We start from the raw sequence: 12346 nt of genomic DNA on the forward strand, positions 1-12346 counted from the left end.
AGAAACTTGTCAGACTTGTGGACAAGTTTTAACAAGTTATACTATTTTGTTAAGATGCTACAAGTGGTACTTAAAATGTGGCAGTATGGCATGCTATTATTTTTCAGAGTTAAAACTTCAGCACCCAGGCAGTTTGTGGTTTGGCAGAGTTCTGTTGGTTGGGTGCATAAAGATTATGGGTTTTTTTTAATTAAAAGTTTACGGCAATTCTTAGATGGCTTTTCTTTTTAGGGGTGTGGCAGCTGTGTTGGTGTCCCAAACTGAACACTTCAAAGTGCAGGTGCTCATGCACGAATGTGTGTGCTTGTATGGCTGGCATGGCATAAGAGTGACAACTGTAAACGAATGTAAAATTGCTCTTTCCAGGATTTAGAGGATCACAATCCTAGATTATTCTGTTCTTGTGTTCACATAAGTCACTGTGTCTGTAGCATGACTTCCTTGGAACAGCTGTTTCTTCTGTCAGAGCTAAGGCAGTTCCGAATTTCTTCTTGATGGTCACAATTTCATCAGCAAACGGTTGTGATCACTTTCATCTTAATCTAAAGGAGTAATATATCCTCTTCTAATGCCATCACTGCTCTGTTGTGGCAAAGGATTAAAGTAGTCATTTGGTTCTCTATTTTAGCTTTACATGGTTTCATTTGAAATTCCAAAAGAACTGAATAGGTAAGCTCCATGTTTTGATATTTATCAGCACTGTAAATGTTACTTATTAGGTTCTTTTGTAAGGCCACAGAGATTGTTTCCTGATGTATTTGGTACATAAAGCATAGAGGGAAAGACCACAGAGGGAAAGATAAGAAATTATCAGCAGTGATAATTTTTTGTTGTTTTGGTATGGTTTTTTTTCTTATTCTCTTGATAAAGTTCTAACTTTCTGCTCACTACTGAGCACATGCCCCACACCCAGGTATCCTAACATGCAGGGGCACAGATTGACTTTTGAAGATAAATGGGGTTTTTGAGATCTCCCTGTCCATTTTTTTTCCTCAGAGGGAAAAATGTAAAATTTTTATTCATTTTGGCAAAAGTACAGTTCTGTTTCAGAGACAGCCCATTCCATATGGGTTTGATCTTGTTTCCATCACTGTGCTTGAGCAATTTGAGGCTGGGTGGGAATTGTTGCTGTTATCATCTTTTATTAAAGGTATCTCCGTTATTTTTGTCCTTCCTATTTCAGATTTAGCCTTGGAATCTAATCCATCTGATCATCCCAGAGCAAGCACAATTTTCCTGAGCAAGTCACAAACAGATGGTAAGCTAAGGATTTTTTCCAATTTAACAAAAAACAGGAAAAAATTGGAAAAGTAACCAAAAGTTACTCAAGAACAGTGCTTCAGTTCTTTCAAAGCATAGGGATTAGTAATTTATGTATTTACGCAGAAACGTGTTTGTAGACCATTTTACTTAACACTTAAAATCACTTGATTTTAAAAGCTTAAGTATCAGATTTCAAAGTGCAGATCCTAGTAGTCTGAAGGAGCAAGGCTCTCTTCATTAGTGTAATTCAAGTTTCAAGCAATGGTGGATTTTTTAATGACCAAGGACTGTTTCAAAAATTGTTTTAAAGTAAAGAAGTTGTAGTTGAAAAAACCCTATGTTTTCTGTAATAAATAATAAGCCTAAGCCATTAATCTATACCAATTGCTTTTGAATATGTTGTTTTAAAGTGTTTGAATAGTTTCAGAGGATAAATATTCTCCAATCCCAAATTTAATTATATAGATGTATTGGGATTCTCAATTTCTTTGCAGATCCCGTGTTTACATGATAACTCAATTTTGAAACAATTGCTATAGCTTGTGCATTCCAAAAGGCTGTTAGAAAGTGGAGGCATTTCTATATTGCACGTATAAAAATTCTCTTGTCAAATTCCGATATTAGGACATTTTGAAGTTGGAACTAAAAAAAAGTTTAAGATAATATTTTTAAATGCTTCTGTTTCTTTTATAGTTGGTTCTTGTTTGAAGCACTGTTTTGCTAAGAAAGTGATGCACTTGAGATTGGATGTGTTGATGGAAAGCTGCAATGTGTCTTTTAACTTGGCACAGCTTTGCCACAGAAAAGAATTATTTTGACAGGTCTGTCAGTTGCTGTCCTGCTATTCAGTCTTGGGGCAAGTGGTAGAATTGTCAGTTGTATCAACTTTGCAGTGCTCAGATAATCTGTGAGCAGTGGGAACAAGAACTAGCTGGTTCTCCAGAAGAGATGATACCAAGGAAATGTAAAGACCTCTTTTTTTTTTTTTTTGGGCCTCTAAGGTCAGTCTTCAAACAGCCAGAGGGTGTGACCTGCTCATTTCAGACACCTCTGAGATGAGCAGTGCTGAAGGTGCAGCTCACACTCTGACAGAGTTCATGAACGCTGTCACTGCGCAGCCTTCCAGCCTTGCTGCAGAAACGCTCAAACTAGGTGAACAGCCTTCTTGGGGGTAGTATTGCTTTTAAACATCATTTGGATTTCTTCAAATGAAATGTACTGAATTGTGTAGATTAGTGTTCATGTAGAAAAACGCTCCTCTAGGTGAGGTAGTAACTATTAAACTATTCTCTGAAGTCTGTAATAAATTAATTCATTTTTATGGAAAAGTCGGGCAGAATAATTTATTTTCTAGTTTTCCTTGTTCTTCTTTAGTTGACCTTCCATAGAATTAGTAAAATTAATATCCGTAAGTTCTCTCTCAGTGAGATGTTATCAGGATTATGAGTTTTGATTTATGAAAAAAGACTAAAAAAATGTGGATACTCTTTTCCAGTTGTCAGCTTTTCTAAATATGTAAAAGAATGTGTCCTGCTAAAGAGTGGTAGTGATCTGAGGTTAGAACTTTGGAAAGGTGCCTGTCCATGCTGGTCACATTTGTGTACTTTGTGCATGTGTGCAGCTCTCAGCACTCCCTAACATGCTGTTGTATTGCTGCTGTCACAGCTGGAAGTTTAACCTTGCAGTCTCTTTTGAAAGACTAACAAAGTTTAAAATGATTAAATGACGTGGTGTCATTTATATGATAAATAGGTGCACAACTTGTGCCAGCATCTCCTGTATATGAAATACCCTTTTACTTTCTACAACAGGAGGAGAGAGAACACCTAAATAATGCTGGGCACCTTACTTCCCCCTTGTGTGCCTTTGGCAGGCTCAGGGTGTGCTGGTTTTGCTTCTCTTTGCTCTTGGATGTTGGACATTGTCTGTTTGACCTATCTGGAATCATCCTGTTTTTCATGATACACAGCATCTTTTCAAAGCTGAGACCTTTTCCCCTTAGTGTGATGGGAAGTAGTTGTTCCTAAATGTACATGTGGGTAGACAGAAGGAGTATGTAGCTTTACTAGCTTGATAAAACAGGGTATTTTTTCCTCAAGCTACTTTTCCAGACACCTAAAGTAAAATTTGAAACTTTTAATACTTCCATACTTTAGAAAACTAGGTTAATGGAATTACTTTATTGAATGTAAATTGGGAAACCTTTCAGTTCACGTTCTTTTTCCTTCTTTCTAGTGCGAGAGAAGAGGAAGAGTAACCATATAAATCATGTAAGTAAACCAGATTCTATGTAAATAATATTAGGATATTGGGCCAAAGACAAATTCAAGGAAAATACTGTAGTATTTCTAGGTATATACTCTTACACATGTTCCAAATCCTCCTTAGAAAGGTAAAACTGAATTATCTTTGCCTGTCTCTAAGCAATAAACAGGCACAATATCACAATGCATAGAATGGCTGATGTCAAAAGAATAAAGACTAATTTTTTTGTTGTCGGTTTTAAGTATTTCAGAACAGTAAGAAAGAAAATATAAGCCAACCTATCTGCATTTTTTTAAACAGAAATAAAACTGCATTAATTTGTCAGCCAAGATGACAAGTCTTGAAGGACTTGCTGATTGAGTATTGCTACAGGACTTACTTTGAGAAGTGTATCCAGTGTGAAAAGAGAACAATGAACAAATATCATCAGTATGATAAACAAGTGATACTCCATTAGTTTTAAAATCTGAAAATATGCTTTGAACTTCTTCCACAAATATAAGTTGGTTTGGACATTTCAATTACAAAAAACCAGCCAAAACAAAAAAGATGCAATGTCATTAATAAGTGGATAAAAAATTATTGACTAGTAAAGGTAAGAATGGGAGTTAGTAACATATAACTTTAAAATATCAAAAGTGTCTACTGATAAAGTTCTGGTAAGATAATGGTATTTCAAGTCTCTTATATTGCATGATTGTGCAAAGAGTGAGGGTGATTATTTTCCTTTTTTTTTTTTTTTCCTTTTTCTGTTACAATTCCAGCTTTGGTCTGAGTACTGAGGTGAAGTGTGATTGGAGTGTTTTTGCTGGCAAACTTCAGCTGGAATGGGAGAAATTCCCAGGCAGCTGTTGAGTTTTGAAGGTTGTCAACATTTTCATATTTAAGACTTTCAAGGTTTACACAAGGCATTTTAAAAATTCTGGTGAAAACTAATGAATCTTGAATTGTTTGATTAAAATTCCTCCCTCAATTATGATGTCCTCTCTCTAGTGCAAAGCATTCTCTGAAAATGCTCAGGGAAGCCTAGGTAGGGTTATAATGGAAGACTTCTTACAGTCCAGCATGGACAAGATTAGGATGGATGATGGAACATATTGCTGGCTCTCAATAGTAATAGTAAAAGTAAGGGTAATAGCAGTACTCTGTTTCCAGATTGCAGATGCTGAACAGGACATGTGTGAAGGGAGCTATGTCAGGAAAAGGTTTCTTTTTTTTGAAACTGTGACATGACAAACCCCCAAATGTTAAACTGGATAACCAGAAACTGCAAAGGTATAGGGTGTCAAAGAAGGGAGAAGGTGATTATGGAGTCACAGGGAAATCTAATAGAGTACATCACAGAGAGGGAAGACTGGGACACAAACTGACAAGAATGGAATGGGAGAGAACTGAGAAAATCAGGACTTGCTGCTTTAGCCCAGCTATTTCTGCTGTAAATTATCTAAAACCATGTTGTGTTTTACATGGGATGGTTTATAAATTTATCTTACACAAAGGAACTAGATGGCTGCAGGGTAGCTTACATTGCAGCAGCAACCACTTGAGGTGTAAAGCCAGTATTCGGTGTGCTAAACAAAAGCTTACAGAATCCCTCTTCTTGAATGTACTTCAGTTCTTTTCTTCCTTTTTTTCCTTTTTTTTCCCCCCAAGGTTTCTCCTGGGCAGCTTACGAAAAAATACAGCTCATGCTCAACAATATTTATAGATGACAGCACCGTCAGTCAGCCTAACCTTAGAAGCACAATAAAGTGGTAAGGACCTTTGTCATCAACAAGGGCTTGAGTGGCATTGTAAGGGTTATTTGGGATTTTCTGGGGGCCTGGTCTGTTCCAAAGCCAACTGCACCCTTGAATGGGGGAAGCACAGCGCTGCTTCTGCAGGTTGGTGATGGAAGGGGTGTAGAGGTCTGGGTAACTGACTGCTGGAGGGAGCTCTTGTTTCAGTCACAGAGCTCGTGGTCGGTCCTGTTTGAAAGTCGTTCTCTTCGTGCACTTGAGGCAGTGCAGAAGTGTGTCAGCACTGTGGGTTTGAAAGTATGTGTTGAGATGGGGAGTTTAGGTCACACTGAAAGCCAAATCAAGAAATTCTTGACCTGGGAAAACTTGAAATGGATTTTGTATGGAGTTGCAGGAGAAGTTGCAGGACTGTGTTTGGTACTTTCGAGTGATATTAGTCTGCCCTCTAGTTGTTGAAAACCAGCGTGTTGCTGACTTAGGCTTTAGTTCTGGCCTTTCTACCTTTTCTTCATGTACTTGTTATTTTAGGTAGGTGATAATTATGTTCTCCAATGTAAATGGCTGCTGGAGCTATTTTTCTGGGTACCAGAAAGTCAGATATTTGCACTTAGATGATACCAGCTGAGAACTGAGAAGAGAGTTTTATCATGCTTGAGGGGAAAGGAAAGCTGAGTAGATTGAGGCCCAGAAGGCTTTACTGATTTAATAGTGTAGTAGAGTTTGGAAATGTCTAAGTTGATTTGTTACTTTAAATTTTTGTTTCATACAAAGGTATGCAGCATGTCACTTCTCCTTTTCTAGAGAAAAACAAAACAAAAACCTAAAAAATTATGCTTGTGCCATTTTGAAGTGTTGTACGCTTTACAGCAGATCAGAACTTTTCATGATAGGGTCCTGTGATGGCACCATGAGTAAAGAATCTGAAATGTAGCCACAGTAGATGAGGTTAATGTATGAAACCTATTGCCTCACTTAGCAGAGACTGAAATCTGTTCTTGTCCACTTCTTGGATTAGGCTGGTATAATACCATCTTTATTATTCTCTTTTTTAGACAGTTCCTAAATTAGACAACTAGACAGGGTTAAAACATCTGCTGAATCTCTGTAATGGTATATGTAACACCAAGGAGAACTTACATTTTAGTTGGGATAGTCTACATTTTCACTAAATATCATCTAATCAGGAAATTAAGGTATATGTTGAAAATGTCACTTAACACTTACTTTGTTGCACAAACATCTGATATCAAATATCTTCTACAATGAATGTAAAAGTAATTTGGCAGGCAGATTTTATTTGACCAATTTCTGTCCAGTCAGTTAAACATCAGAAATGAGATGTAGTGCTTGGGGATGGGAGAGGAGGTCACTGCAAAATGGATTTGTAACATTCCACTGAATGACAGCTTTTGCAGTGGAATAGTGTGCATGGAAAATGCTTTGTTAAATCTTTTTGTCTTGTCTTTTTTTTTTTAGTGTAACATTAGCAATATTCTACCATATAAAGAACAGGTGAGTGAACACTTCCTTTGCTGAAATATAATTATTTTCTTTTGGAACCAGGGATATAAAATCACAGAATCACTAAGACCTGGAAAAAGCTCTCAGGATCATAGAGTCAAATATGGTCTTGGTCACTTCAGTGACAGCTGGTGAAACTTAAAGGAGGTGAAAACTCTGGCACTGTATGCTGTATCTGTTTTCTCTTTGTACCCCCTCTTGAGCAGCTGTGGAAGGGTCAGTAAAGCACCCATCCAATGGCACATAAAACTCCAAGCAGGGAGGGAGGAAAACGTGCTTTGTTCAGCTTTTCCTCAGTACAGAAGTACGGATTAGTTTTGATGGGTGAAGGAAATCTGTCCATGTACAAATCACTCTTGCCTTTACAAGTAGTTCCAGCATATGCTTCTGAATTACAGCTGACTTTTTGAAGTAATGCTATTAATGGGTTTAACCTAGTTTCACATTTTGGGGAAAACTTTAGTAAGCATAATACAAGAACATGGAAAGCTATTAATTGTTTAGCATCTTAAATATTTAATTGTAATGACTCATCATTAAGTGCTTTGCAAAAATACAAAGTAGCTCCATACCATATTCTAGGAAAAGCTGAACTATAAAATATGTCCCTTGATCCTTTTTAATGAACAATGATTTTTAGTAGAGTATAGCATTCCAATTAAGTCTTATTACTAAACCAGAGACTTTTGTTTTGTAGAGATTCTGACAGATCCTTGGATATTTTTGATGAAAAATCTCACCCTCTCACAGTAAGTAATTTTTTTGTCCTTTGAGTGTATATCAGTAACATTTTGATTTATATGGTATAAGTCATAAAAATGTATTAGCACCAGGCCACAATCAAATTGATCTCAAATTGTATCTTTATATATAATACAAAGAGCAAACAGTGTCTTTTGAGATCAGCTAGATCATGGATGGAGCCCAGTCTAAATATTACAAACTATGTTTGATTTTTATGCTTTGACTATATATAGAAACAGTCATGTGCCAAATTCTTTTGGATTCTGTGTCTGAAATTTCTTGTCCATCGCTTTTCTCCCCCTCTTTCATAACTGCTTTATTAGAAGTGTTTTCTGTTTCTTTAGGAAGACCTGGTTAGTAGGTATGTGCCTAACCTTTCAAATGACTGCAGACAGAAGAATATAATACATGAAGCATCACACAAAGTAGGCAACAGTGAGTTTGGCCTTTAAAAAACTGGAAAGGCAACATTTTAAGGCAAATATGCATAAGACTGCTTGCAGTAACAGCAAGGAGCATTCAGGATGTGATTTTAATGTGACTGGTCCTGGTACACAATTTTAGACACTCTTAAAGATGCAAAACCTCATAGTACAGCGAAGCTCAAGAGTGGAGTGTGTGCTTTTCACATCCAGTTTGAGCACCCCTAGCTTAATGCCTGTCCTGCAGAACCACTTACTTTTTTTCATGTGAAATTAATTTAGCAAAGATCCAGCAGCTTTAAAAATTGAATTTGCTCTGGGACTTACCTGAATGAATGCAGTACAGCCTATTTCATGGATCTCACTTGTTAATAAAGAGATTTTAATAAACAAGTTAATATTTTAAGTTTGTTAAAGTTTCATCCCTAAATATGACCAACTGTGCTAGGAATTGTACAGTGCAATATAAATAAATACAACTCTTTATTCAATTAAAAAAAAAGAACTTCAGGACAAGAGCTGTATTCAAAATTTCTTGTATGGATTGTGGCACTTCAGAGGACAAAAGGTGGACCAAAACTATTTCATGTCATGGTTGAGACGGTCACAATACAAAGCAACACTCCATTTTCAGAAAGCTTCAAATCCTTTTTTAGTCTAGCATGCATGCTTTTTATACATTCTTTAAAAACTGCTAAGTTTACCCTTTACTCATTGGTCAGAAGAGACAAACGCAGTGCTTATTGGAATAAAGAGTTGCAGGTTTCTCTTATTTATCCTCTCTTTTCTTGGTTTCTATGTCAGTGACTTTGGTAGGAAATTCTTTCAGGGGTAAACATGGATCCTCTTATCAAACTTCTCTCTAGCTCAGAGAAGTCGCTATAAAACCTCTTTGACAATTTTAAATGCCTGAACCTGTTGTTTCGCATTCAAAATTATTTATGTAAGATTAACTCCATCAGACAATTTCTTTGTTTAACAACCTGACATCCTTTGATCCTTTCATATACCCTCCCTCCTGTTTAATGAGAAGAAAATCATTGTGTCCTCTGGGGAACACTTAAAGATCTCTTCTATCTTACTGCAGCATACAGACAGAAATAGAGTCAGAGCTGATTGTCACACTCCTGAGGGAAAGGCACACATGGCTTGTTAGTTTCTATAGCAATGGTGTTTTGCCTGGGTACCTACTGTTCCTTCAGAAAGGTCAATTAGCAGGAAGAAATCTCTGAACACCTTGTCTTCTAAAGATGCAGTCACAAGGAGGCCAAACCCGGCTCTGTTGACCCTAATGGGACCCAGTTACCGGTATCATGGATTTAGTCACAAATACCAGTCTTGGTGCTTCCTTTCTCGCTTCCAGTATCTTGGTTCAAGACAATTTAAAAGGAAAACAATCTGGAATAAGTTGCCTCCCTCTGTATAGGTTCAACTAGTCCCTTTCCACCAATAAGGAATGAACACAAGTAGATGTAAGAGAAAAAATAACAATTTACTAACAAACAAAGCAACAACAGGCAAAATCAAACAGTAAATAACTGCTAAATACCAAACTGCTGAATCTCACACCCTGTGGGAACAAGGAGAGACCCAAAATGCCAGAAATACCCTTCCCAAGATGAGAAAGCTACTAACTGCAGTCTCTCTGAGACCAGGAAAAAAAAAACAACCAAGAAGAGAACCCAGAATGGGCAAATCCTGTGCTCAAGGCAAGACCAAGCAGCCGTCAAATCCAAGACTACACAGCAGCAGGGCCCAGCTGCCTTCCAGAGCCAAGTTTAAAAACACCTGGGATAGCACCCAGCCATCCCCAGCTTCCTGCAGCAGGGTCCTAAAGAGGCAGTGATAGATTTTGGGCACAGATAGATGAGGAATACAATACCATTCTGGGTTACCTCAGGACATCCAGTCAGCAAAAATGTACTTCCAGATGTGCTTTTGTACCATGTGTAGCGCAGGAATGAGCAGTGTTCCTTGTTGCCCTTGCAGAGATAACCTCTGTTGGTTAGTGGTGTATTAGAAGGCTCTGCTGGGCAGTACTAAGTTAACTTAGCTGTTCTCAGCTGCTGTCCTGACCATGCTGTAGGTCTAACTTGAACTGTGGACAGAGATCTATTCAGTATCAGTATCAGTCTTGCAGAACCAATGCGCAGAGTTGGAGCTCTTGAAGTTTCATCCCTCCAGAACAATACCAGAATGTATCTCAAACATTTACTTTAGGATTGTTTTTACAGACTGTTTATTTCTGAGCTTTTCTTCTCCCCTGTGTTTAGAAACAGTTTAGCACTATGTCAGAGTTAAATCTAGTTGTTCATTAGCTTTGTTGTCTTTCTGGAGTCTCAAGAATGAGTCCTATGAAGACAGTGTAAATTACTTCTTAGTTCTGCCTGTCACAGAATTATTGCCATGTGTTCTTCAGTGCTTCCTCAGCTGGAAGAGGAATCTTACAAAGTCTGTTCATTTTGCCTTTTGAAGAGCCATTGTTTCCCTGGTGTGTATATACCTGTGATTTTCTTGATGAGAGAAGCATTTTTTTTTACGTCGCTTTCAGTCTGAAGAATGTTCCATGGACAATAGTTAGCACCTAGCAGTGATGATGGTAGTTCATGCTCTTTCCTCTTGGCCCTACAGATGAAACAAGTGTTCGAAAGAGAGATACCAGCTAAAGCTACTGTGTTTTGTTTAGAATGTCTGCAGTATTGCAAGGCTGCTTCTTTCAGGGTATAATTCTGTTCTGCCTCTGATGGGAAATGGGTGTATACACCTCGGTGAGAAGAAACAACCTGTTCTTTAGACTCAGTGTTAAGTAGACAGCTTTTCAGTAATTCCAAGACCTTTCTTTCAGCGGGAAGAAGTCCCAGACGACTACTACAAGCATGACCCTGACCACAAGCACATCTACCGGTTTGTTCGGACGCTCTTCAGCGCGGCACAGCTGACAGCGGAATGTGCAATAGTGACACTGGTAAGAGCAGTGCTGCAGCTCCAGCTTTTGGAGGCCTCTCTCCTCTCCTTGTTAAGAGATCCAGGCTGAACTGGCATTAAAATAGTTAAGAGTATCTCATGAAACCCTGTTAATGATGGCACAGTACAAGTGAGTTCATTATAGATTGCTAAGGAGTCACAAGTGATTAAATAAAAGGGCAATTCCCCTTTCTGTATATAAATATGTAATGCTTAGTTACTTGCCCAATAAAACCGTGTTTGTCTCATAATACATAACTCCCTGAAGGAGCTTGAGAAGAGCAGAACAGTGGGATGCTGTAAACAGTGGGGTGTGATTAGATCATACACAAAGACATTTTTCTTAGCTGTGTGGAGGGGAAGGTGTTAATTTTGAGTTCATATTAACCACAACTGCCTCAAGGGATCAAGAGTCAATCCTGTAGGAACTCTAGGAGAGGATCTTTCTCATTATTATGTCCTTCAACCATTGCCATCTTTCTATCAAACTTTTTTTTTTAATTAAGCCAAAGAGGCTATAACTTTTTTCCCCAGGTGAGATGGAGATACTTAGAATTTAAGAACAATATTAAGATAATAATCTCATTACAGTTCATTGTTTGATTTCAGAAAGCATGATGGATTTAAAAATTTATCGATGACAATGATTTTTAAAATTTTGATATATATATATAATCTGTGTGTGTGCATATGTGTATATGAAAGGAAATTTAAATACCACAACATGTATAATTGCTACTTTAGTCTGTCTCTCAAACTGCACTTTGTTGCACACTAAACTTCAGCCTTCATTGTGGCTTCTTTCTGAAAAACAGTGTGAAAGGAGAACAGAACTGTCACCAAAAGACAGTATAGCAATTAAGCAAACTTAGCTTGAAGGACTCTCTTTAATAAGGAAATGAGTTATTAAAAAGGCTGAATATTTACGAGCTATTGAAACTCTGAAAGTAGTTGGAGGTTTTTCTTTTTCAAAGACAGGCAAGCAATTTTGACAGAGCAAGATGACAGTGAACCCTAGGCAAACTATGTGAAGTGTTTACAAAAAATGGAGTTAGTTTTTAAAGTGAATTTTGCCACTAGATGGCCCTGTTATTATAGGAACACCTTTAGGCTATTTGAAGGCTACAAGCCAAGAATGGGAAGAAAGCATGGAGAGAACTCAGTGACAAAGATTAATCCTTCCCTTAGACCTTAATAGGTGGAGCTTCCCTTACTCACTAATTTATCTGAAACTACATTAGAAACTCGGATTTAGATGGGGGAATAGAAAATTAAAACCAATTTATATTCAAAATTGAAAGTGCATATTTCTTAGTACATGGATCATTATAGGATTGTGAATAGTAGAGAACTTTCAAGGAAGAGAGAGATTCAGCATCCTAGAGATGGTTTGAGATCTCATGGGAGGAAAAGAGCAAGGCACATCTT

The 12346-nt window shown here is 37.5% G+C and overlaps 1 protein-coding gene across 2 annotated transcripts in view; it reads left to right on the top strand.

Annotated features, from left to right (window-relative positions):
- CCNYL1 (cyclin Y like 1) overlaps positions 1-12346 on the top strand; it is a 38396-nt gene that overhangs the window by 16106 nt on the left and 9944 nt on the right. For both annotated transcript variants that reach the window (XM_068196165.1, XM_068196164.1), the window contains 6 exons: positions 1184-1258; positions 3499-3533; positions 5182-5282; positions 6744-6779; positions 7486-7537; positions 10800-10919. In XM_068196165.1, coding sequence (XP_068052266.1) covers positions 1184-1258; positions 3499-3533; positions 5182-5282; positions 6744-6779; positions 7486-7537; positions 10800-10919 — 419 coding nt within the window. The remainder of the gene's footprint in view (positions 1-1183; positions 1259-3498; positions 3534-5181; positions 5283-6743; positions 6780-7485; positions 7538-10799; positions 10920-12346) is intronic.

Source organism: Anomalospiza imberbis, chromosome 7, assembly GCF_031753505.1.
Source record: "Anomalospiza imberbis isolate Cuckoo-Finch-1a 21T00152 chromosome 7, ASM3175350v1, whole genome shotgun sequence".
Classification (NCBI taxonomy): Eukaryota; Metazoa; Chordata; class Aves; order Passeriformes; family Viduidae; genus Anomalospiza; species Anomalospiza imberbis.